This window comes from Solea solea, chromosome 13 (genome assembly GCF_958295425.1).
Source record: "Solea solea chromosome 13, fSolSol10.1, whole genome shotgun sequence".
In the NCBI taxonomy this organism is placed as follows: domain Eukaryota; kingdom Metazoa; phylum Chordata; class Actinopteri; order Pleuronectiformes; family Soleidae; genus Solea; species Solea solea.
Window position 1 is genome coordinate 6,752,103 of NC_081146.1, and position 27,157 is coordinate 6,779,259.

The following is a 27,157-nucleotide window of genomic DNA, read 5'->3' on the forward strand; positions in this document are numbered from 1 at the left end:
TTGTCTGTGTATATATTTATATATATATATGGTTAAATTGTTGCTGCAGGATTTTTGCTTGTGGGTGACTGTGGTTCAGTGGGTACAGCTGGTTATTTTCCACCTGGAAGGTTGGGGATTGATTCCTGGCTCATATACAGTAGATGCATGGATGCATGAATGTGTGAATAACATGTAACGCACTTTAATTAGAGTTAGTAGTAGTGAATGTCACCTCTGCATATAACCCATGCTTATTACACACCTGTAATAAACACATACAGGCCGCGCCGTCCTGGGATTTGAGTCCAATTCCTTTCCTCTTTCCCCTAAAATGGTGACCATCAAGCCTAAAAAGATCATGATTAGATAATTTCCTGTCTTTTTAAAGCGCGTTATTGCGAGTTTAACCCGAGTAAAGGATCGGATTACTTCTCCAGATAAAGAAACAGAAACACGGCACTCTGTGAATATCTTTGTTATTATTATTTTTTTTATAAACTTCGTGCAATACAGTGTTTAAGTTTATCACACATTTAGATAAACCATAATCATTGTCTAGATATATCTATTCTCAACTACATACTATTTCATATTGCCCACATAAATGCTATCTGTGTGCAGTTTTATCACATTTTTTTCTTTTTTCTGAAACAAAATCAAAGAAATGAAAAGTTGTAGAATCTGGAAGCATCTGGTCGTCTGTTTTGTTGACTTAGTTATGTCATGTAGCAGGTGTGTCCATGGTTTCAGTCCAGGGTCTGCAGTCACCCAGGACGGTTTAGAAGAGAGAGAGAGTGGACGAGGGGAGGAGGGGACTCGACGTGTTTACATTCTCATCAACTCATCAACATAAACAGAACAGCTCCGCGTTCAGATTCGAGAGTCAGCCGTCACAGGGGAAGCACAGTGAGAAGGTTAAGGGTAATGTGACAAAGTAGGGGGAAACACTGATCATGTGACCTGATATCAGGAGGGGAGGGGCCAAGAGTGGCACCCTGGGGCGGCGCGGGGGGTGAAATCACCCAGCATGAGTCCAAGGAAGGCATCAGGAACAAAACACTTCATCCAAACCCGCATATGCATAACCAGTTTGAACAGTGGTCCCGAAGACGTATGTGGAGACTTTACAAATATATGTATGCTTAAATTACAATGTACAGGAATATTTAAAAGTTTTTCTCTATAGTGTTTTGAACCCTCTCATCCCACATATACATATTATATTTTTTTGCCACTGAAAATGATGAGTTGCATGTGTCACTTTGGGACTCTTTCATGGAGAAAACATGACTCGGATTTTTTCTTTTTTTTTCTTTTCTTTTCTCGTTGTTGTTTTCTGCTCAGGCAGCAACCGTTACCTGATTCTGTACAAATGTATTATTCTATGTCCCTTTTTTTCTGCTCCCTCTAGTCAGAGGTTTATGTTAATGCCCAAGAACAAACATCTTCAACACGACTATAGCTACAAGTACTACTGTTAACACTGATAAGAATGAAAATAAGACAAACACAAGCCTGCAAAAAACACAGACTCGAAAGAACAATGAAGTTGGTCAGTTGTCTCAGTCACTCGCATTATTGTTGCATTTCTCTCCGTAGCAATATTGGAAGACAATTTGCAGTATTCACATCTGACTTCATGTTATAAATGAAATATAGGGGTTATAAAAAAACAACACAGGCTCACATTCTCCCACGTATTGTGCACACTCATGCTTGACACTTTGACACAGTTTCACACAGCGCGCCGACGGCGGCAGCGGCCGCACATGGAAGAATTCACAGTAAACATCGTCAAGATCTAAAATGAAAGTCAAACAAACAACAAACAAACGTGGAAATCGACACGTCATTCGATCTACAGTGTGTTTGCAAAGATAGCTAGCCTGTAATAACGCTAAGAATAATCACAACAACAATTTTACATCAATGCTGATCAGGTTAAATTAGCGATAATATTGCACAAAGAATGTGTGTGAGACATTTTCATAATAGCCCAAGGTTAAATGCGTTTGATCATTAACAAAATAAATCATTTCTAGCACATTAAAATATCAAAATACTTTTCTTGTGAAAGTTCATTGTTGTTGTTATTATCGCTCTGTTATTACACTTGTTCTTGTTCTCATTGAGCTCGAGTAGACTTAGTAACAGTGAACATGGAGGGAGGGATATACCATTTCCTTTGTGTGTCTCCTATTCACTTCCTGTTGAGTCACACAAACACAGTGCTCCTCTCTATCTGTCTCCTTATATCACTAACCATCCTTCTTTTCTCCCTTCCTCCTTGCCTTTCCCTCTCATGACCTCTCTCTACACAGGCGTTGTCTTCCTATTGAGGGTGTTGGAGTTGCTCTCCCTGTCTCCCTTCAGCCTGTCCAGAGTTCCCATCCCTCTCTCCCTGTCTACGGTGGATGAGGTGAAGGGTGGAGGGCCGGAGCCCACAGAGTTGGGCATCTGCGCGTTCGAGTTGGAAGAATTTGAGGGGTTGTGGGACTTAAGCGAGGGAAGTGTACCACTCATGATCACTCCCCCTCCTCCCCCATCCTTTGGGAAGCAGTTGTGGAGCTGGTAGAGTGTGGCCCTGTCCACTGTTCCGTACATGGGTGGCAAGCCCCCCAGTTTGGGGTCGCGGGACAAGGTGTAGAGGGAGATGTCGCCTCCGGCCAAGGCTGTGTGGGAGCGAGAGTGGGGGTTAGGTAAAGTGGACACTGAGATGGGGCCCTGGGAAAGCAGCGCAGATGGGGGCAGGCCAAAGTTCTTGCCCCCACCTCCGCCCACAGGCGAGGGGTCCCGTGACCGGGAGGGGTCAGTGGAGCGGGACGAGGAGCGGGATCTGCGGCGGAAGCGGTAGCTGGGCAGGCGGAGCATAGCGTGTGTGGTGCTCTTGAAGATGTCGGTGCGTGAGCGGCAGCGCAGCTCCTTGTTCTTCTCAATGTAAATGTTGACGGCGAGCACCCCGACCATCTCAGCCATGATAAAGGACAGGCCTCCGAAGTAGAAGGACCACCCGTACGAGTACTGCCACTTCTTATCCTCGTCCTTCTTTGGGGAGATGTCTCCCAAAGCAGCAGAGATGTACACGATCACCCCAATTATGTTACTCAGACCTGAGAAAGCACAGAAACGCGGTGTTTATAAAATACACTAAAGAAGAACAACCTATAGTACTAAGGATAACATTTGTTTCACAGTGATTTGTGACACTGTCAGGACAGACCACTGGCAGTAAAATCCTCTGAAAGATGAGTGTAAACATAACATTACTTAGAATGACTTTTGCAAGCAAGACTATTGTGTTTCACAGAAACACTCATATATGCAGACACATCTTCACACAAACAGACATACGCGTACACAAACGCCAATATGGGTTTTTCTAAGGCCGATGGCAGTGTTTACAAATCAGGGCAGCTGATGCATCAAATTTTATTTTCTTCCTCTAATAATTACAGTTTAACTAATGATAAACAAGACTGCTTTAATACTCAACAGTCTGCAGTCTGCGTTGTGTGTCTGCACTGCAGTGCAAACATATATTTTAAATAAAACAATGTGTATACTAAATATTTAATACATGAAACTGATCATCAAAAGATAAAACTTTGTCAAATAAAGATTTGGATTAAAAAAATCAGCATTCATCAAGTTTCTAAGAACAAAAGTTGAAGAAACTTAACAATCGGCAGATTGTTCATCTACATACCTGCAGCCACGAAAAGTATTCCAGCCCCAAGGATGATGTTTCTTTTGCTCTTATAGAAACGACTAGCAGCGATGCACACTCCTCCCATCAGCAGCAGGATGGCACTGAGGATCGGGAAGATGTTGGAAGCCCTGACTACCCCTTAACAGAGGAAACAATACAGAATTGTAAATGACAACAACTAGAAAGCATGTGAAAAATACTTTCACATGCGACAATATTTTAAGGCGTATTCCTTTGGATATTAAATGATTCTAATCATTGTCTCATGTTTATGTAACTGTCGACTGTTTAATCTCTTCTTTATCTCATCCTGTCAGAGCTGAACTGAATACTGTGGATGGAGCTGCTCAAATGCACTGAATTGGCTAAATAAGTCGTCTGAGACACAGTGACAGGCAACACAACTGTCCAATATAAGCTCAAGAAACACTAGCTGTATAATTTAAGGTCCAGTGTATAGGAATTAGTGAGAAACTAATGGTGATACAAATGGAGACAAAACTCATCCTTCCCGTTCCCAAACATGTCAGGGAACTTCAGTGGCCTTCACATACCAGAGAGTGTCTTGTGATGCAAGCTTCTAATTCAAAATGAGAAACACACACTCTGTTCTGTTTGTGTGTCGGGCTGCTGTAGAAACTTTATACCTATACTCTATACAACAGGGATCAGCAAGTAAATGTGGTTATAAGCAATTGAATATTTGGGCCAAAACATCATATCTGCATCAGGCAAAGTGCCTTAAAATGTCGTCAGTCAGACACGTTTGCTGCCTTAAACTAACCATTATGTGGACATTGTCTTTAATCACCAGCTTGTTATGAAGACAAACGTATTGCATATTTATTATGCATCATTTCAATTAGAAGAATTGCTGCTTCTTACTTGAGCCTAACATATGTAAGTAGTTATTTTACGGACATTTACTCCCCAAACCTGGCTGTCCCCATTAAACAGCAGTGGTTTTATTTTTTATTTTCAAACCAAACATTTAGTTTAGGTTAACTGTCTATTCTAGCAACATAATCTATTTGAATAAATTCGTATATTTTCAGAATAAAAGCTCTGAACACGATATGAAATTTAAAAAAATTTTGTGGAGACAAGCAAATGATTTAAGATCAGATTTGTTCAATCATCTGCCGGGCCACATACTTATGCTGGCGGACCAGTTGCTGACCACTGCTATAGTACACTAGTATATAGTATACACTATTCCTGCTAATAAACCCTCCTAAATGTTACACACTGGACCTTTGACTAAAGCCTCTTTCGCACTAAAATCAGGGGGTTCACAAACCTGCTTTTTCTGCTCATGTTGTAAATAAAAGCCCACAGACATTACAGAGTGTGAGTGGCTCACTGAACCTGTTTACAGTGGGAATGAGGTATAAAATTCCATGTAAGCCTGGTTTGGACAATGCTGGAGGCTGAATAATAGACACCAATAAAAGGGGTTGAAGTAACTTCATTAAAAATATATACACTGTACTTGGTGAGGACCTTAATTACTCATTTCTGGGCACATGATTGAATCAAACCCTTCCCATGTGGCCTTCAGCCAACCATGGACACACACACACGCACACACACACACGCGCGCACACACACACGCGCACACACATTAACACTCCTCTCTCATCTAGGACAACTAGGCCACGAGAGAGAAAATGCCACCTAAATGCCAGCAAAATGTCTCTGCAACATTGTAAACAGAACACAGGCTTTGGCACGTGCACACATGTCGCATATCATAGAGCACAAAAATACCACTGCAGGCCAATGAGCACTAAATAAGGAGAGCCATCAATCATGTCTTTCTGTAAATAGCCTCACGTTCATTTCTTGCAGCCATTGTTATCTGAGGAATGTACGCTATGAACACCAAGTTGAACAGGTAATGGAGACGAGGATCAGCCTCGTTTCCACTTAGCAAAGCCTCATCATCTTTGGAAGTGACTTACGTAGGACATACTCTGCACCATCATGGTCAAAGTCTGCATCCTCTGGGAAGTGGTTGATCTGAGAACACACTCCTCTCTTCACCCCTGAGGAAAACAAAGGGGAGAAAACAGCAGTAATCAGACACGACGAGACAAAAAGAACTCACACCTGCAACCTTAAGAAATAAAAAAACAACAAATATCCTCCTGAGAGACAAACAGATCCGACCCCTGAACACAATCATATCTGTGCTGCAAGTGTTTTTAATCCAATCATTCATTATCGCCCCGCTGATAAATTACAACACAAAGGTTAATGGTTCTTTCAGGAATTGCAAGTTAGTAACATCACATTCATACAGTACACACACACACACACACACACACAGGCACAGGCAGACAGGTAACTACCCGATGGGTCTTGCGTGTTGACAGACAGACGAAAGGAGGGACGCACACACGGTGATGACAGCACACCACTGTTGCTGATGGATGGATTGTGAGGGAGAGATGGAGTGATGGAATGGAGACACACAGACGGAGGGAGAAATGGACAGACGTGGAGCGAGCTGGTCTCTTTCTCACAGCTCTTAACATTTCCACAGGTCAGTCTGCAAAGAAACACATGGAAGGACAAAGGAGCGGGACATGAGCGGAGCTGAGCACATTAGTGTTACGACACAGACTCAACCGACGGTGAAACATGTTCTCATGCAGCTTCAAGGTGCTTTATGAGAGAAATAATAATAAATAAGCACTAGGGCCATGATATATACACATCTCAGTCATCGGCCTTCTGCATTTTTTAACAACATGTTTTCACCGTTGTTTCATCCCTCACTTCAGCAGAGGTGCCCATGAACTTTTGTGTATGTTACCTTCAGTATGTAAGCGTATACGGTATATTTAGAACTCTGACATCACTCGCCGTGTGACCTGGTGCAGGTGCACATAATAGGTCTTTGCTGTTTTTCCTCTTTGTCACCTGGTGTGTAATTTTTGTTCGGACAACAAGTGGCGTGTGGACACTTTCTGCTATCTATCACTTTATAAAATAATAATAAAGACAACATAACATTCTTACTGAAACAGGACATATATTATAATGTAAAAAGAAATTGTTAGATTGTAAATACAATCTGTGAATAAGGAGCTTTTAACTACTTTACATACAGTCAAGTAACTTCTGACCCTTTTCCACTATGGTCCCAGCTCGCCTCGCCTCGCCTCGGCACGGCACAGTTTAGGTTGGTAAAAATTGTTCTTGCGACGCAAAATACACACAATAAATGTCTAAATGCAAATGAATTTTACAACTATTTTTCCTGAATTTACTTATTTTAACAGTTACGAGATTGACCTCTCTTCACATTGAAGTATCACACAGCAATTAAATGAAATTATCCAAAAGTCAAGAAAATTCACTCACCCAACCAAAAAAGTAGAAACCATCAGTTTATGTCGCTGCAGTGTAGGTTTTTTATAGTTTTACATTTTTTGTATCTGATACATGTCAAATAAATATGAAAGTAAAATACTCTCCTTTATTCCCTGAATGACTTGAATGATATCAAACTACAAATAAACATAGTGGTTGGGAGGTAATTCATAGCAAACCTCAAATCACTAAACCTGCAGAGCTGGAGATGAAGCGAGGACACATTTCTCTACCCACAGCACACACAGTGCCACCCACCCGCAGGCATAAATCTTTTAGAGCTTACATGTCCTGCATTTCGACTTCAGCTACACCTCACTGCATAACGGCATGACGACTGAGCATCTTGGCGGAACATTTCACAGATATTAAGGCTACTTGACCTCTAAGCCAAGCCAGGACACTGTCAGCTTTACAGCACCACAGTGTGAGAGACAGAGAAAGACAACTACAAAGACAAGGCAAAGAAGGGGAGAAACCACAGAACCAGAGACGGATGAAATGCAACGATTTGGGAGAAAGTGAGACAAAGGAGGGGCTGAAAGAGTGAGCGAGTGAGTGAGAGAGTGAGTGAGTGAGTGAGTGAGTGAGTGGGGGTGCACTGCAGTGGAGCTGCAAGGACTAAAGCTTATCTCTAATTGGCTGCTTTGCTATCAGGAAGCTAGAGATGAGGACAAATTAGTTTTTGTACAATAACAAGCCCAGGACGGGCTGGGGAAGCTTTGTGAGGAGAGCCAGGAGGTTTTCCTGCAGACAGAAGAGCCTCCACCTCATGTGAGCAAAGACACAGATTGGGAACTCACACCACCCACTTTGGCAGTGGCTGCCTCACTCCAGCACAGCCTTCACTGCCAGTCAGTGCCATGTATAATGAATTAGCAGTTTGTGTTGCAGTGAGAAAGTGAGATGAGAGATAGCTACAGCCCGTTTTTTGATCTTGTGGCGCTGATGAGTGTCAGGGGGATTTTTTTTCTCTCGTATCAGCACATGTGCTAAATCATCGCAACCTGAGGCAAAGACTATGATTAATGGATTGTTTTCAGTGAAGGTTACGCTCCAGTATCATGTAATTAGACTGAACCATAAACATTTGTTTTGATGTTTCCCCCAGTGCCGCCAACTAAAAGTGAGTTTCGTCGGAGGTTTTTGTTCACGAGTCGTGACCAGTGAGAACAAATCAGGAAGTGACTGCAGGTTACTGTGTTATTCTTTTTAAAGGTCTCCATTTCTGGTTAAAGTGCAGCCACATCGTTTTCAAAGTAAAATGGAGCCAGCAGCATTTCCTTGTTTCTGGAGACTCTAAGACGGTGAGGTGAGCTGCAGGTTTCTAATCAACGTTTTCTGAGGTCATAGTAAAAGGGACCCTCTGTGGTCCCACTTGGCTGAATTAACAGCACCTTAATTAAAAGAAAAAGTCAGTGACTGTCATAAATGTAGCTTTAGTTTTAAGTTTTGTTTTATTAGTGCCTGCTGCTGCAAGGCATACTAGTGAGAACCTAGACTTCTCACTAGAATGCATTGCAGCGCAAGCATCTATTGTAATCGTACTTGGTGCATATTCTGCTTGATATTATTCCTCTTCCTCCCGTTTTTCACCGTGTAACTCCTCCCACAGTTTTGATAAAACCCCCACACATCTTATATCAAAACGTGCGGCTTGATCGGGAATGGTGTGCTATGACTTTTAAAAGACTTTAAACAAAAATCGCGGAAAACTGCGAAAGATTTCCACATGCACATGAATGGGAAACGGAGAAAACCAAGCCCACTTTGGAGCATCACAGTGTCGTCATACTTTAACGTAAAAAACCTGATTGTAACTTTAAATGGGTCACAAGACCTAAGTCAACGTTTTGATAAATATTACAGTTTTAATACAATCACAGTTTAAGTTTTGTACTTTTTTTTGACGTTTTCAAATTTTATAATGTGTATTGCGTATATAAATTGTGTATAAATCACAAAAATCACTAAACAAACGCTTCTCCTGTCCACAATTTCCAACCTACACGGACAATGTTTACATCAAAACGTTGCTATGGTTGTCTTCTAACCCTTTATTAAACTATGACATTTTTGTCAAATTTGGACAACTTACTAAACTATGAGATTTTTGTCACATTTTGGACGACATACTAAACTATGACGTTTTTGTCACATTTTGGACAACAAACTAAATATGATGTTTTTGTCTGATATTGGACGACATACTAAACTATGACGTTTTTGTAACATTTTGGACGACATACTAAACTATGACGTTTTTGTAACATTTTGGACGACATACTAAACTATGAGGGCCACACGGTGGTGTAGTGGTTAGCACTCTCGCCTTGCAGCGAGAAGACCCGGGTTCGAGTCCCGGTTGGAACAAGGGCCTTTCTGCATGGAGTTTGCATGTTCTCCCCGTGTGTGCGTGGGTTCTCTCCAGGTTCTCCGGCTTCCTCCCACAGTCCAAAAACATGCAATGTGGGGATAGGTAAATTGGACACTCTAAATTGACCATAGGAGTGAGTGTGAGAGTGAATGGTTGTTTGTCTGTCTCTGTATGTGGCCCTGCGATGGACTGGCGAACTGTCCAGGGTGTACCCCGCCTATCGCCCGATGTAGCTGAGATTGGCACAGCACCCCCCGCGACCCTCTGGTGGAGGATAAAGCGGTAGATGATGATGACTGACTAAACTATGACGTTTTTGTCTGATATTGGACGACATACTAAACTATGGCATTTGTGTCACATTTTGGACGACATACTGAACTATGACGTTTTTGTCTGATATTGGACGACATACTAAACTATGACATTTTACTGAAAGACCTGAGTGGTGTGGTGGTGTAGTGGTTAGTTGGTCTTGAATATGCTACTGTTACAAGAAAGTGCTGGGTTCAATCCCAGGTCTGTGATATGACTATGTGGACAACATACTACACTATGACATTTTTGTCAAATTTTGGACGACATACTAAACTATGACATTTTGGTCTGATTTTGGACGACATACTAAACTATGACATTATTGTCAAATTTTGGATGACATACTAAACTATGACGTTTTTGTCTGATTTTGGACGACATACTAAACTATGACATTTTGTCAAATTTTGGACGACATACTAAACTATGACGTTTTTGTCTGATTTTGGACGACATACTAAACTATGACATTATTGTCACATTTTGGACGACATACTAAACTATGACATTATTGTCAAATTTTGGACGACATACTAAACTATGACAATTTTGTCTGATTTTGGACGACATACTAAACTATGGCATTTTTGTCACATTTTGGACGACATACTAAACTATGGCATTTTTGTCACATTTTGGACGACATACTAAACGATGACATTTTTGTCACATTTTGGACGACATACTAAACTATGACATTTTGGTCTGATTTTGGACGACATACTAAACTATGACATTATTGTCAAATTTTGGATGACATACTAAACTATGACGTTTTTGTCTGATTTTGGACGACATACTAAACTATGACGTTTTTGTCTGATTTTGGACGACATACTAAACTATGACATTATTGTCACATTTTGGACGACATACTAAACTATGACATTATTGTCAAATTTTGGACGACATACTAAACTATGACATTATTGTCAAATTTTGGACGACATACTAAACTATGGCATTTTTGTCACATTTTGGACGACATACTAAACTATGGCATTTTTGTCACATTTTGGACGACATACTAAACTATGACGTTTTTGTCTGATTTTGGACGACATACTAAACGATGACATTTTTGTCACATTTTGGACGACATACTAAACTATGACGTTTTTGTCTGATATTGGACGACATACTAAACTATGACGTTTTTGTCACATTTTGGACGACTTACTAAACTATGACATTTCTGTCACATTTCGGACGACATACAACTATGGCATTTTTGTCACATTTTGGACGACATACTAAACTATGGCATTTTTGTCACATTTTGGACGACATACTAAACTATGACGTTTTTGTCACATTTTGGACGACATACTAAACTGTGACATTTTTGTCAAATTTTGGACGACATACTAAACTGTGACATTTTTGTCACATTTTGGACGACATACCAAACTATGACGTTTTTGTCACATTTTGGACGACATACTAAACTGTGACATTTTTGTCACATTTTGGACGACATACCAAACTATGACGTTTTTGTCACATTTTGGACGACATACTAAACTATGACGTTTTTGTCACATTTTGGATGACATACTAAACTATGACGTTTTTGTCTGATTTTGGACTACATACTAAACTATGACATTTTGTCAAATTTTGGACGACATACTAAACTATGACGTTTTTGTCTGATTTTGGACGACATACTAAACTATGACATTATTGTCACATTTTGGACGACATACTAAACTATGACATTATTGTCAAATTTTGGACAAGATACTAAACTATGGCATTTTTGTCACATTTTGGACGACATACTAAACTATGACAATTTTGTCACATTTTGGACGACATACTAAACTATGACATTTTTGTCAAATTTTGAAAGACATACTAAACTATGACAATTTTGTCTGATTTTGGACGACATACTAAACGATGACATTTTTGTCACATTTTGGACGACATACTAAACTATGACGTTTTTGTCTGATATTGGACGACATACTAAACTATGACGTTTTTGTCACATTTTGGACGACTTACTAAACTATGTCATTTTTGTCAAATTTTGGACGACATACTAAACTATGACATTTTTGTCACATTTTGGACGACATACTAAACTATGACATTATTGTCACATTTTGGACGACATACTAAACAATGACTTTTTTGTCACATTTTGGACGACATACTAAACTATGACATTTTTGTCACATTTTGGACGACATACTAAACAATGACTTTTTTGTCACATTTTGGACGACATACTAAACTATGACATTTTTGTCACATTTTGGACGACATACTAAACTATGACATGTTTGTCACATTTTGAACGACTTACTAAACTATGACATTTTTGTCTCATTTTGGACGACATACTAAACTATGACATATTTGTCTGATTTTAGACGACACACTAAACTAGTACATTTGACATGACATTTAGTGGTTAGTAGGTCTTGACTAACTTTTGTACAAACATAGGGCTATTACTTTTCTCAGCGTTTCGAGCAACCATGGCGACAAAAACTGCAAAAACTGTGAATCATTTCCACATACACATGAATGGGAGACGATCAATGAAATGATCACAACCCAGCCCAATTTGGATCCTCACATCTTAAGAGTCAGTCTCTTTTAAAGGGTAATTGCAGCAAAATACCACTTTGTCTAAATACTTCAAGTTTTAAAGGTTAAATCCACCCATTTGTTACTCCTTTACCAGCCCAGTTACTTGGAATAGTTTAAGTTGAGCTGCAGCTGATGAGTTTAGTTAGATACTGCCATAATCTCTGGAGCTGTTTACTATTCAATTTTTTAAAAATTGGTTTTCATCAGCTTTCTTTGTTTTCATTCTGGCTCGGTGGACGGGTCTGAACACAACAACATTGATGAAGCACCGTCTCCATTGCTTTGGGGAAGAAAACAGGCAGAAGCGCAGGTCTGACAAATCAGAGAGTCAAATTGTGAGTAGCCATCAAAAGTTGAATCAAATTGCCAATTCTGTGAATTAAAATTGTATTATCAGTTTCCTCAGCTCAAAAAATATAGTCTCAAGCTTCTGGCTGTTGTGCACAATGGGAGTTGTGATTTATGCCTCTGTATGCATTATCTATACATCAAATAAACAGATAAGTCATGTGATTTAATGTGTCCTCGTACTAATCTGCTCTCTTTTTAAGGACACTTAATGGTTGAGATCACAAAACATCCCCATCAGTCCAAATCCCAGCAATCGACCCAAAATGGGTCTCTCACAGCTTCTCCTCTACCTTCAAGGCAGCATATCCTCCACAGTCCGGAGTGGGTGAGCGCCCCCGGGTCCTTCTTGTCCTTGTTGTGGGGGTCATCCTGGGTGACGTTGGCTGTGCTGTTGCAGATGAGGGCACGTGAGTACAGCCAATAGTCCGTCCCTATAGCCACCGTCATCAGGCCGAAGGCAGCGAATGCCCCCACGGTGGTGAGAAGGATCTGGATCCCCTTCTCACACACCATGCCTTCAGAGGAAAAAGGTAGACGCAAAAGGAGAAAAGAAGAAGGGTGGACATTAAGAGTACTGAGGAGAAAGATCTAAAATAAGCAAGTGTTTAGTGTGCAGTTAGACAAGGAGTATAAACGAGATTACTGAGCAGGAGTGCGTTTGCACTCGTACACCAAGTACAGTTTATTTAAAAAAAGACAGCCACTATTAAGGTGAGATGATGAGGGGCAGGAAAAGATGAGGAGCAGTGTTGGGAGCGCCAGAGGGAGGTGATGAAAAAACACGAGAGCCAGGAGAAGGTGGATGTGGGAGGTGCATAAGTGCGTCTATGATGTGTCCTTGGAGGAGAGTTGGATGACTCTGCTGACTCCGCTTAACAAGACACAATTGATGTGAAACACAACAGATCACACCCTCCCAATCTCAGTCTACTCCATATTCATGATCCTGACACCATTCTCCCTCTCAGTGTCAGCAGGGCTGGAGATGAATACACAAACAACACACACACACACACACACGCACATAAATCAGTTCTAACATGAGCTCACCCTCAAGTTTTTATTCACTAAGGAAATGTGGGTGAACCTTTGACATGCAAATACACAGGCACTAAGACAAACAGTGTCCTACACATGTCATGCTTCAGTGGCTATAAATTCACCTCAGGGCTCAGTTATTACCACTGATATTTTCACCTTCTCCAACAAGGACAAGCAAAATCTCTAAGTACCAAGTGTGTCAGCGCAAGACTTTACCTGACGGCGAGTTTCTATCCTTCGACTCAATTTTGAAATCTTTCTTTTCCTCGTCAGTGAAGAACGTGCTGTCCCCTCAATCCGGACAGCATCCATCGACTGTTCTCACCCGCTCCCTTCTCTCTTTCTTGCACTCCTTTTCTTGCTTACGCCTCTTTCTTCTCCCCCTCTTCTTCTTCCTGAGTTGAAAGGTGGTGGCTCTGGAGGATGTGGCTTGAACGGTTGCCCCGCTCTTTGTCCCTCTGTTAGCAGGAAGCTTGAACCAGAGAACCCATGACCACTGTTCTGCACCTGCAATATGACACATTTATAAAGCAGGGTTCATTTAAATCTGTGGTGCATAACATTTTAACATGAACAAATGCCTGTTACATTGATGTTCATCCATCTTCTACTGCTTTATCCTCCACATGAGGGTCACGGGGTCACCAGTCCATCACAGGGACACATAGAGATAAATGAGCATCCACTCACACTCACATATAGGGTCAAATTAGAGTGTGCAATTTAAACTAATCCCCAAATCTGCATATTTTTGGACTGTAACTGGAGAACACACACAGGGAGAACATGCAAACTCCATGCAGTAAGGCCCTTGCACACATGTTCATGTCAAATGAATTCACACAGTGCTGTTTAAGGGGCCGTTTTAGAGGACCTGAAACAGTATCTTTTCTCCATGTAAACAGCGCTGTCATTCATTCTCATGTGTTTGGAGATTGTTTGACAGTGTTACCAACTACTGTCAATGAAAAAAGTAAATAAAGTCAGTCTGAAAAGACGGTAGATATCACTAGAACACGTCCTGTCTTTAGAGATTTCACACACGGGGGTGAAAAACGTGTTGAATCGTAAGCCTATCAGCTCCACACGTGTTTCTCAGTTTAGCGGCGTTTCGATCTCATATCGCCCGGCGACATTCCTGCGCTGCACACAGGAAGTATATTCATTTTGTGTCAAAACACTATGACCTACAATAATGTTTCAGAATGAGCTCTACGTTTGAAAAACCTGGTCAGGTCTGATAATTGTGCTTGACAGAGCCAGTTTTCAGATGAAGGACACAGCAGACAAATAATGTTACGCTGTCTCTGGTTACAAAGACCAAACAGCGGCAGAATAATAAGAACACTGACAACAAAGGTATAAAAAAATAAAAAACTGCAGCTTTCACGTTGAAAGTTGAGTTATATATTCGCAAAAGCTATGATTTCAGACCTTTTCTAGGTTCAAAATGTACCTTTAATATGTTTCATATTTTGTTTATAACCAGAATAAATAATAAGTATTAAAGGGTAAAGACAGTATGACACCAGGGCGAGTTGTACTGCATCTATTCAGAATTAGAGGAGCAAGAGGGGGAGGCTGAGAGGACCAACCCGACATTGTTACCATAGCAACATTGAATTCCAAAGTCAGGATCAGCATAGAGTGTGTGTGTGTGTGTATGTGTGTGTGTGGGGGGGGGGGGGGGGCAAGAGATAGAGGAAGAAGGAGAGCAAAGCGGAGAGGAGAGAACAGAGATGGAGAGCGAAAGAGGCAGAAATGAGGGGGGAATATTCCACGTCACTCACATGACGGTTGACTTAGAAACCCAAGACAGATGCATGAAACCAAAACACCACTGCACTAATGCTCTATCAATAGATTTGTGCGTGACCACTGCGACACAAAGGCTCCCACACACACACACACACACACACACGTATCGTTGGTGAACTCACAAATACACATCAACAGAGTCATATCTGGATGAAACCTACAAAAAAATAAAAGATGCCATGGAAGCAGCACCCATTGTTCAAAAGCATCATTTAGCAGACATAATGTGGTGCAGTCACGTCTGTTAATATTTCAAGATGCAATATGGCACTGTGATCAAAATGGGTTACATCCTGTTTGCGTTGTGAGAACCCAAACAGAGCTTCCTTAGAGACAGAGGGAGAGATTGAAAGGAGAGAAGATGGTGTGATGAGTGTGTGTGTGTGTGTGTGTGTGAACATTTTCCTCTCAATTGCGTCTGAGGATGGGTCGAGTCCAATCTTACTGAATCCCAGTAATGTTCCCCTCAGCTCCCCTCAGTTAGACAGTTAGCCTCGTAGCTCTGTATTCAGGCTCCTTATTACGTAAACTGTCACCGCCACAGTGCAGCTTTTTATACATCATGGGTTCATATGTGCAACCAAACAAGTGTACGTGATTCTGTGTGTGTGTGTGTGCGTGTGTGTGTGTGTGTATTTGTTACCTCTTTAAGACCTTTTCAGTAGTCCTCATGGAGACCAAAACCTGAATTTGATTTGGATTAGATCTGTGGTTAGGTTAAGGTTAAGCTTAAGCATTAACTAGTTATGGTTAAGGTTAGGGATTTAGGCTGTGCCAAAATGAATAGAAGTCAATGCAGTGTCCTTACGAGAATAGCTACGCAAACTTGCGTGTGTGAGACCTTTCCACCCTATCAACATACTGCCTCTCCCTGAGGAAAATACAAGTCCAGAAGGGATTATCTAAAGCCTAAAAATACAGTATCTCTCTCTCTCACTTTGTGTGTGTGTGTGTGTGTGTGTGGTCTTTGAGTATATAATGAATGACCTTAAGAATAACACACCATGTTATTCCCTGAGGCGAAGGCTCCCCTGTGTAGAACATCATAATTGTCATTTAATTATCAGTAATTTCTATTTTCCACCAATAATTAAGAAAAGAGGGGATGAGGGAAATCAGAGTAAGAGAGCGTGAAAGAACAAGAGGGCAAGAAAAAAAGAAAGGCTTGCATGGACTGTATGGAAGTTATTAGCAGGAATGAAAGGTCAGAAAAGGCGAATTTGAAGGTAAAGAAGGGACTGTAGGGTTTTTAATTTGAGGAGAGCTCAGTGGAGGGCTTTTGTTTTAATTTTACAAATCTATCATTTATTTCAGCCTTTTTTTGGCAGTATAGTTCAAGCTTGGATCAAAAAGACCTTGAAGGTATATTATACTACCACAGTCCTAATTTAGTTAAAGGTATTTTTATTTTTTTATTTTTTACTGTATTGCTTAAAATCCTCTTCACAACCCGATTGTGTTCAATTAATTAATGCATTTTCTCAAATATGAAAAATGTCAGTCACCTGTGGAACGCACAGGACTGTAAAAGCACCATCCACCCGCCCCATGCTCGTACCCCACTTTGTGCACTAATGCCACATGCTCAGAAGACAACGGGTGAATAAAGGGCTGCTAAGTGATGCCATGGTGCAGTGTGTCTCATTATCATCCTCGGGACCAACTGCCCTCGTGCATGTTTTAGATGTTTCCCTGCTCCAACTCACCTGATTCTAAAGCTATGCAGAAACCTGGTAACCATTTATTCAGGTGTGTTGGAGCAGGGAAACATCTAAAACATGCAATCATGTTGTCATTTGAACAAGTATCCAAAAAAGTTAGCGTCACCGAACGGTACCAAACATGTCCAATGCTAAAATGAATGATGATGTAAGCATTGGGTTTTAAAAACATCTTTACACCAGGTCACAGGTCTACATAAGCTGTGAGATGAAAAAAAAAAAAAAAAAGATTCTCTTTTTGGTTGTGCTGCCAAAAAATAGCAGAGAGCTCTCATAAAAATTGATGAATTAGTGATATTCAATGGTGTAACTTCTGCTCCAAAATACAAAACACACACTCCAGTGCAGGTTGGTGCCCTATGCAAAACAAGGTCCTTGCCTAAAGTCCACATAAAATGCTAATTGTAAGTAATTGTAAAGTACACACTCATACAAACGCAAATATAGGTCGTTTATTCAATTTCTGCCAACAAACCCCCTGAAATGTTACACAGTTGAATAAGGAATTGCCTTATTAAACAATGAAACCGGAGTAGAGAAAATAATGGATCAATCTCAGGTATATTGTAGAAGATAAAGCTGGATGGCTGGATTTTAAAGTTAAGGGTTTCCTTTGCCATAATGCAGTACAATGCGGAGCAAACCCACCCTTATAGTGTTGCTTTTATAGTATGTTTGCAACACTCAGAGGACTCTGGACCAGCCAGAGGCCAATTAGCTGCAGCAGGATGTGCTGCAGCAACAAAGGCTGAAGAGCAAAGGCTTTGGGAGCTGCTGCAGGAGCCATTACAGGACCAGGCCCTGGCTCATCAGACAACTTCAGTTTGTGATCACATTTACTGGTGTGACTCATCCCCAGCATGACAGAACACCTCCAATACCAGAATATAAGCATGACCATTCAGTTGTGGCTCCAATAATGCAGCCATAAATCACAAAAGGAGTTTTGAATATTGTAGCAGCTGTTCCATTAGCTATTCATTGCATAAATCAACTACCAAACTGCTTGTTGAATAAATGATGACATGTGTAATAAGTTTTTCCCCCCACATTTAAAAGTCAGTGGTCCTGGGTTTGTGTGTGTGTGTGTACATGTGGGAATATTTTCAGTGTACAAAAACAGCAAAGTCACCCCTCACTGAAAGGATGTCTCACCTCCAAATGACCAAAACTGGGATTGTAGTTAAAGAGAAATGGCATAAGCTGACACTACTTGCTTGACCGGAAGAAAAAAAACTGCACCAGGGCTTACTTGTGATGACAGCTCTAAAAATACAAGCAGCACATTTTATTCTGAGTGCTTGATGGCAGCAGTAAATATTAAGAAAACATCCCCAAATATTCAGGTCAGTGACCGAGATGATTACTCTCCTTAATCATGAGCCAAAGCCGAACACCTGAGCTCAGTGCTGAGATACCACAGCTAGCACACACACACACACACATTTGGTCCATCTATGCACAGTCATGTGCACACACATGAACACACACACACACACACACACACTCAGGTGCACAGAAAAAATATCAAACCCACATAAGTGTCATAAAGTCATAAAATGGGCCATCTTTAAAAGGCACTTCAAAGAAGAGCTGAATTACTATTAAGCTCATGTGTCCACCGAGATGCTCAGACTGCATGTGACCAAGTCTCTGTCTGCCTATCTGAGCAGAACAGCCTGAGGAGGCAGGGACAGTAACACCTTGGTCTGAGAGGTTCCAAAAATAAAAGTGTCTCTGAATGACTTGACACTCATACGCCCATTAACACACGTACGCGTGCATGAAAAAGACATTAACCCAAGTGCATATGTGCAGGTTTTAGAGCTACAGCAGCGGCAATGCAGTCTTTAAAGGTCCAGTGTGTGAGAATTAGTGACACCTCATGGTGAGACTGCAAAACAAAATACTCTCACCCTTCCCTTTTCCAAGCATGTCAGGGTAACTACTGTGGTCTCTGTGTCGCCCACAGGATTTGTCATGCGTTCTTCTCATTACCGTAACTCTGTAAGACCGTTTGTGATAAAAACTATGGACTTTTCACGCTATGTCAGCTGAGATTGGCACAGCCCCTCCCACTCGACCCTCATGTGGAGGATAAAGTGGTAGAAGATGGATGGATACCGGAAAGCAGAGAATATATACTTGTCATAACGGTAGAACCTCAGGACTTCTGCGGAACAACCGTCCAATCACAGACAGGATTCACCGCAGCGTCACACGTTTGTGACGTCAGCTTATTCCTAAACGGTTGAATAACTGCCAGCTATCAAAAGTGAAAGTTATCTTGGAAAAAGGAGCAGAAAAGTGCAGAAACACTCACTCATTGAAACATTTTTTGACAATACCACAGCCATAAAATCAAAATAAATCCAGATATTAAGGGTTAAGCCTCTGCTTCAGAATATACAAATGCATGATCTGACTGGTTTGTCTGTTTGAGCTGCTTTAGGATCATGGCGATACAAGATGGCAGCTGTACGTTTTTGCTTATCCTAATACTACAAAAAAAAGGAAAAGAAAACCTAGATTTCTAATTTTTATGCAGTTCGACACACTTTTAATGTCAATTAACCCTCTTAAGTGTCACACACTGGACCTTTAATATAAACTGTGGTGTAAAAACACAAATGGCGTTCACTAATCCAACAATCATTATTGCTGCAACTGAAAATGATTTGATTAATTGATAGTTTGGTGTATAAAAATCCCAGAAATTAGTGTTTTCCGAGGTGGACACTTTCACAAATTTAGTTTCATTGGACAGAAATGCGAAATTCAAAAAATGCGTAGAATTCACTTCGACGCATTTAAGCAGTGAATCGTCTCATTTGCTGGGAAAAGATGAGTAATTTAGAAGCGCTCTCTTAAAACAGCACAGCCTTAAAACTGCCAGTTGGCTTTAGCTTCACATTCCCAAACAACGCACTCATGTTAACTCCATGGCAGTGTTGTTTTCACACGGATAAATAAGCAAAAACAGGTTAATTATAGCCAGAAGAAACAGACCAAGTCGAGTTATTTATATATATTTTGGGTCTTTATGCTAACACGCTGAATAAAAGGGAGACAAATAACCTAAATTATCCACAGCACATGAGTGTGTAAGAACAGTTTCAACTGGTAGGCAGCAGAGAAGTCACAGTAGCTAATATTTTGACATGGTTTGTGGCACCATTTGCATATTAGCTTTTTGCTGACACCATTGTTGCGGCTGGATTCATTTTTCTACACGTCATGGCAGACCTGTTGTTACAGCCGTGCTTGACGTTTGTTGTCAACCTGACAATGTGAATGTCAATCACACAGGACACAGGACTGAACAGTATTAAATATGGTGTTTCAAAACTAATGGCAGGTGTGCTGGTAGTATTATCTTTGGCGATAAACTAGTGTTTTAAACCATATTCTGTGGCACACTGTACTTTTTATGTCACGGTGATCAGTAGTTTTTGGTGGAAATAGCCTGAAACGTCAACCTAAAGAGCTGCCGAGGGATAACAATGCTAAATATGTACTGTATTTTATTAAAAATCTCAAAAGCTTTCAACTCACTGTCTGCTTACTAGATTTTAGAGTTAGAGATAATAGAGTTGATCACCACACCTCATGGTTTTTCAAAGGAAAGTGGAGATGATGAATAATTAGTAAGCTCTCATTATCCTTGAATTAAATTTAAAGGTTACACATGTTTCCAAGTTGAAGACGCTTATATTTTACAGGCATGTCATTTATTCATTTCATCATGGAGTAATATTGCCACTCAGACATAAGCAATCTCATTTGCATAATCTAGGGGGACATGGTAAAAATGTCCTGGTGAGATCACACACACACACACACATCTACAACCTGCTGTGTTTGGTGGCGTTGGTTTGATCACAGGACTTCAGTCCAGTGAGAATCGTTGCCTGTCAGACATGCTAAAGCTTTGTCTGCCGCACTGTGTGTTGTTTACGCTGCATGCCTCTGCACACAGACAAGTCGACACACAATAGATCACTAGCACGATATGGTTCAGTCACAGGCTCCTGCAACACTAACTTCCATAAAGCAGTGAAACAGCTTTAGCAGCAAAGATGGAGGTGACGCGATGCACAGGGCGCCACCGGTAAATGTTCACAATACTGCATCCACAAATACAGCAAGTGTGTGTTTAATTTGAACTCATTTACATCCAATTCTGGGCTCAGATATTAAGAACTATTAGTTAAATTACATGAGGGAAAAGAGATATTATCTTATCAAGTAAACTGCAGCAAAGTTACAACATAAGTGATGATCATAACAGAACTGCTACTCCACTTCAGACATGAGCACCCAACTTCAGATGCACTATATGGTCAGAAAAATCATTTTGTGATTATTCTGACAGATATTTCAATTGCAATCAACTGCAATGACTTTATATTCGATTTTTTCACACCAAACAATATGTTAAAATCTTAAAGTATTGAATTTGTCAACACATTAAATGTGTTTTCCTCATTTGAAGAGCAAGAGGCCACACAGCTGGTGCAGTGGTTCTCCGGTTTCCTCCCACAGTCAGAATTTGGGGATTAGGTAAATTGGACACTTTAAATTGACCGTATGGTGTGAGAGGGGAGTTTGTCTCTCTATGTGTCCCTGTGATGGACTGGTGACCCTCTGTCAGCTGAGATTGGCACAGTGACCCTCATGTGTAAGGATAAAGTGGTAGAAGATGGATGAAGAGCAAGATTTTGGGACACATCCTGTTTTATAGTTCATACACTTTCTGTTTAGATATTGCACTATTTGATACGACAATTTTGATTATTTTTCACGATTAATTGTGCAAGCCCACACACCCAACCACATCAAAATGAAAGTAAACCTCACAGAAATGACAGACATCCTTCCTGATTGTCCTGATCTTGCTTAAACACTGACATGTGTGAGCTACGCGTGCAATGAGTCACTGTAGAGTGTAAACAGCAGATCTGACAGCTGAATCCAAAATCCACAGAGATGATCATCAAAGTCACACACACACACACACACACAGGGAGGTGGGGCAGCTGATGGGGGCGTCACCAACAGATGCCACAAACACACCTCAATGAGAGACTGACTGAGAGGTGAACAGTTGGGTTGAGTTAATGACTCAAATGATTACACTTTGTCATCACTGCTAGGAAAACATTTGATTTACTGCACGTGCTGTGACTTACTGTGCTGTATGGACACTTAGTCTGAATATTGTAGTATCACATATTATTATTATTGGTATAATATTATATTATTAGAAATACTGGACGATCCTGGACCTAAGAATCCTAAAAAAAAAACATCTGGACCAGTGAAGAAAAACAGGGTCTGCAGTGAAGATGAATATAGACAGCTGAAAATGAAGAGGAAGTTGATCACAGACATGTTGGTGTGGGATGTCTGGAGCTTCCGCCAACTTTCACAAACGCTCTCTCTTTCTTTCTTTCTTAGACTTTGTGGGTTGATATTTAATATAATGTTTCTTCAGTCTGGTATTTTTGCTTCGTCGTCTGCAGACACGCTTTCACTTTCAGTCTCTGCCTGTTGCTGACACACACACACACGTGCACAAACACACACACGGACACTAAGCAAAAAGGTTGGACGTGTATAAAAAGTTAAACAGATATCAATATTGATAAAGTTATTACGCTGGCTTTAAGCTGACTCAAGCACTCCACACGTAAGTGAAATAACGTGAATATTCAACAGTTCAACGCTAATGCTGTGACACCGCCCACGTCAAGTGAGAGCTCAGTGGATCTGCATTAAAAGCAGGTGATGATGGTCTTTTATGATTGTTTTAAAAAGTCAGCGTGTTCATCACCTGCAGCATCTGAAACCTCGTGCTTTTGTTACAGAACTGGCCACAGCAGGGTTTCACACATAGAGTAAATGGATGATTAATCGCGAACAATCAGAGTTACACCTTTTGTGTTTTCAGTGCAGAGAAACTCCCTGTGCTCACAACTATAGCATTTCCAATTCAAGACATGTCACCGTACCTTCACCTCGTGTGCTGATCTGAGAGGTGAGGATGGCTTGCCAGATGTTTGCCAGATGTTTGCCAGATGTTTGCTGCCCTTGGTTGCACTACGGTCTTGGCCTTGCCACGAACACAAATATAGGTTTTTTGTTTTCCTGGTCATGATCGTGATGGACTGCAGACCTGTCCAGGGTTTACCCCGCCTATCGCCCTATGTCAGCTGAGATTTTGATGGCGCTTTTCTACAACTTGATGACCACTCAAAGCTGCTTTACACTACAGTTTTATCATTCACCCATTCACTCACACTTTCATACATTTGTTCCATCACACATCTTTCATACCCACAGCCGTCAGGAGCAACGTGGGGTTAAGCGTCTTGTTGCCACGTCGGCATGTAGACTAGGAATAGAACCCACAGCCTTTGAGTTGAAAGACGACTCACCACTGAGCTACTGTCACCCCACCACCACATTCTTATGATAATTCTTCAAATTTTTCAGTGCACTGCTGTTATTTTAGTGAATAAAAGTTTACTTTTAAGCTCGACTGATATGCAGTTTTTGGGGCTCATGCCATTTCTGATCTGTGTGTGGATATATTGTCCAGTATACACAGATTTACAGTATATGGTGCACTGGTCTCAGGCCATAAAAATATTACTAATAATAATACTGTATGTCTTGGTGTCGGTACACTCTGATCTCGATCATGACCTTCTCTCCTCTTTTTTTTACAATCTGGTTCAATTCAGTTCAGTACATCGTGCAATAAAAAGCCATTAAAATAATCAATCTGTGTCACTTTTTGGCAGCCTTCTGTTGGTGTACCTCGCACAGTGGACCAGCACTAGCACAAGTGTGGAGCTACGTACACTGCAGCTTTGTTGATTGCATCGTCACATAAAGGGATATGTGATTTAAATATAAACTGTGTATTACCACAAAGAATGGATTCAAAGCCACAGCAGTGTTGACTGTGGTGTACAGTATCTTCTTCTTCTTTGAATGTATTGACAGCCTGCACTGTGTCATACTGCTACGGAATCACACTATTTACACAGTTGACACAGCTTTTGTTATGTGGACAAACACCTCAGGTTTTGACCATTCTAAGCAGTACCGAGGCGAACTGAACTGCACTGTGCTGCTCGGTGGAAACAGGACTACACACACGACAAATGATGTCTGCGTCTTTCAGAGCACCCGTTTGTCCAGTGACAGGAGACAAACCTCAGAGCACATCAGAAAGCATGATGTACCGCGATGTGGCCCGCGTCCAATTTGAAACTAAAATGTTGGCATTGCAGTGTGAGGAGTCGAGCAGCTGATGCTGAGCACACGAGCGATAATAGAATCACAGGCTGCACGTTCAGAGAGGACAGGACTGAAGGAAGGACCGGGGGCCTCTGCACATCTACTACAACACACACACACACACACACACACACACACACACAAGGTTAATTCAAACATGAATTTCAACTGAATTTGTAGTTATTTAACTGAATAAGAAGAGAATGCGCAGTCAACAAGAGCAGAGCTAAACATTTATGACTTCACTGCTTCAGGACAGAAGATTTGAGGAATATCATGTTTGTTTGTAATGTAAGGGGCCCCTACAGTACGTTCACAAAGGGGCCCCCAGGAGCAAATTAGATGTCTCCAAAGAAGAGACAAAAGCATTTGATAAATCAGCGATAGTCTTTGATGGTGGTGATGATGGTACATGTAAATCTTCAATACAGTATATAGCTAAATGTTACATATACAGTGCTTAACAAATGTATTAGACCACCTGTCCATAAAAATGAGATAAACATTACATTTTATTTCCTAATTTGATTTTTCTGTTCAGGAATGCAAGTAAATAACTAGAATGTGACATCTTAACCAAGAAATAATAATGTGCTTTACTATTTTGTCTGTTTTTTTTTTTTTAAACAGTACATTTGAATTTCTTTTTTTATTTTGGTTAAAGTGCTCATATATACTGGTGTATTAACCTTTACAGAAACATAAAAAATGATTTTGATCATTACCATTTAGGGCAGCTGTGGCATAAACCTTAAACACTGTAAATCTTAATCTCAATCCAATCAGATCACTTTTTCTTTACACTTGCTGACTGATGCAGATCAAACTGATATTAAGATCTCACATTTACAATTAGCACTTAAATGTTTATTTTTCATGTTGATTTAATATGTAATCATCAACACGTGTACATTATAGTGCATTACATCATATTTTATTATATTTTATTTACCTTTATTTAACCAGGACGTCCCATTGAGATTAGAAATCTCTTTTACAAGGGAGACGTGGCCGAGGTAGCATCCTTACAAAATCCAAACTATAATATAAAAACACATACAAGGCACACAAACAGAAGGATATTCAAAACTGTGACATTCCTCCTTCACTGCATCTTTAAACCATTATGAATGGCTCTAATTTAACGTGTTATTCCATGACCATGGTGCATGGCAGCCACATGGATTTGTCTGTCTTGAATCACATGAAGCAACAAAGAACAAAGTGAACATAGTGTAAGAAATAAAACTGTAACCATGTTGTGTTAACACTTGACAGCCCACAGAAGGAATGAGGATCAAATCCAGTTCTGCTCAGAGCCTCATGAAGACTGAGGGTCTGTAAAGCTCCAGTAAAGCTGTGTTGATGCGGACTGCGGTGCATTCATTAACAGAGTAAAGGCCACACACACACACACACACACACACACTGCCTGCATAGCTGGCTACACGGTGGAAAATGGACGCCTATAGCATCAGAGAAAACTCAGTGGACTGGGACACACACATCACATCCCACAGTGACACGTAGATCCACGTCCACAGAAACCACTCCTGGCCGTGGCATCGGCAGAATTTCAGCACATATCCCATAATAGTGTATTTCATCCTCAGCACCTGCGGTTCCGGACGCTCCACTGGCTTCATTTGCATAATAGACGATGCTAATTATAGGCCCGCGCACATAGGAAATGATGATTGTGTGTGGAATCAGTGTGAGCATGATTATATTATTATTATTATTACATATATTTATCCCACTGCACTGTCACAGAGTCACGGGCAACGTGTCAGTGGATGAACTGTGATGCACACGGAAAAAGCCCACGGTTACACGGACTGCAGCGTGAGTGTACATGTAGAAGAAGCGTGTGTGTGTGTGTGTGTATGCGTGCGTGTGTGTGCGTGGATGAAGAGAGCGAGGATTGTTCTTACCTGCAGCTTCCTTCAGTCCAGCAACGCGTCACACAAGAAGAAGAAGAAGAAGAAGAAGGAGAGGAGGAAGAGGATGAAGAAGAGGAGGAGGATGAGGAGAGGGGGTGGACACCACTGAAGAAGAAGGAGCGGGTCTATCGAAGCAAATATAAATAAATAAATCAATGAATGAACGAATGAATGAATGGGTAGAAAAGAGGAGGGGGGAGAATAAGAATCGCGCGAGAGAGAGACGAGAAAAAAAAAACACTTTAAAAATCCTGAGACAATTCAAATCAGACAGTGATTATTATTATTATTATTATTATCTTGCAAAGGGCTAATGATAAAACCACGTCACTGAACACGGGATTAGTCCACAGTGGATGTGGCCGCTGCTTGTCTGTGTACTCGGGGAGAAGGCATGCACCCCCCTCCCCCCTTTCCTCCTCCCTCCCCTCCTCCCCTCCGGTTGGTCGAGCGCTCGCTTGGTTGTCTGTCTGTCTGTCTGTCTGTCCCCCCCCCCCCAACACACACACAAGTAACTTGTCGCATTCATCTCACCAAAACTCCCCCAGAAACGTAAATGATGACGAACAATGTCAAAACAGACACATTATTTTCTACG

At 40.9% G+C, this 27,157-nt stretch overlaps 1 protein-coding gene across 1 annotated transcript; it reads right to left on the reverse strand.

The window, feature by feature from the left end:
- Window positions 1-448: 448 nt before the first annotated feature.
- cacng8b (calcium channel, voltage-dependent, gamma subunit 8b) lies at window positions 449-26,928 on the reverse strand. Its single transcript, XM_058648599.1, has 6 exons — window positions 26,551-26,928; window positions 13,983-14,273; window positions 13,016-13,240; window positions 5,656-5,739; window positions 3,689-3,829; window positions 449-3,092 (listed from the first exon to the last, which is right to left on the reverse strand). Exons 3-6 carry the CDS (start codon window positions 13,236-13,238, stop codon window positions 2,296-2,298), a joined length of 1,245 nt encoding a protein of 414 aa, XP_058504582.1. The 5' UTR covers window positions 13,239-13,240; window positions 13,983-14,273; window positions 26,551-26,928; the 3' UTR covers window positions 449-2,295.
- Window positions 26,929-27,157: the final 229 nt, after the last annotated feature.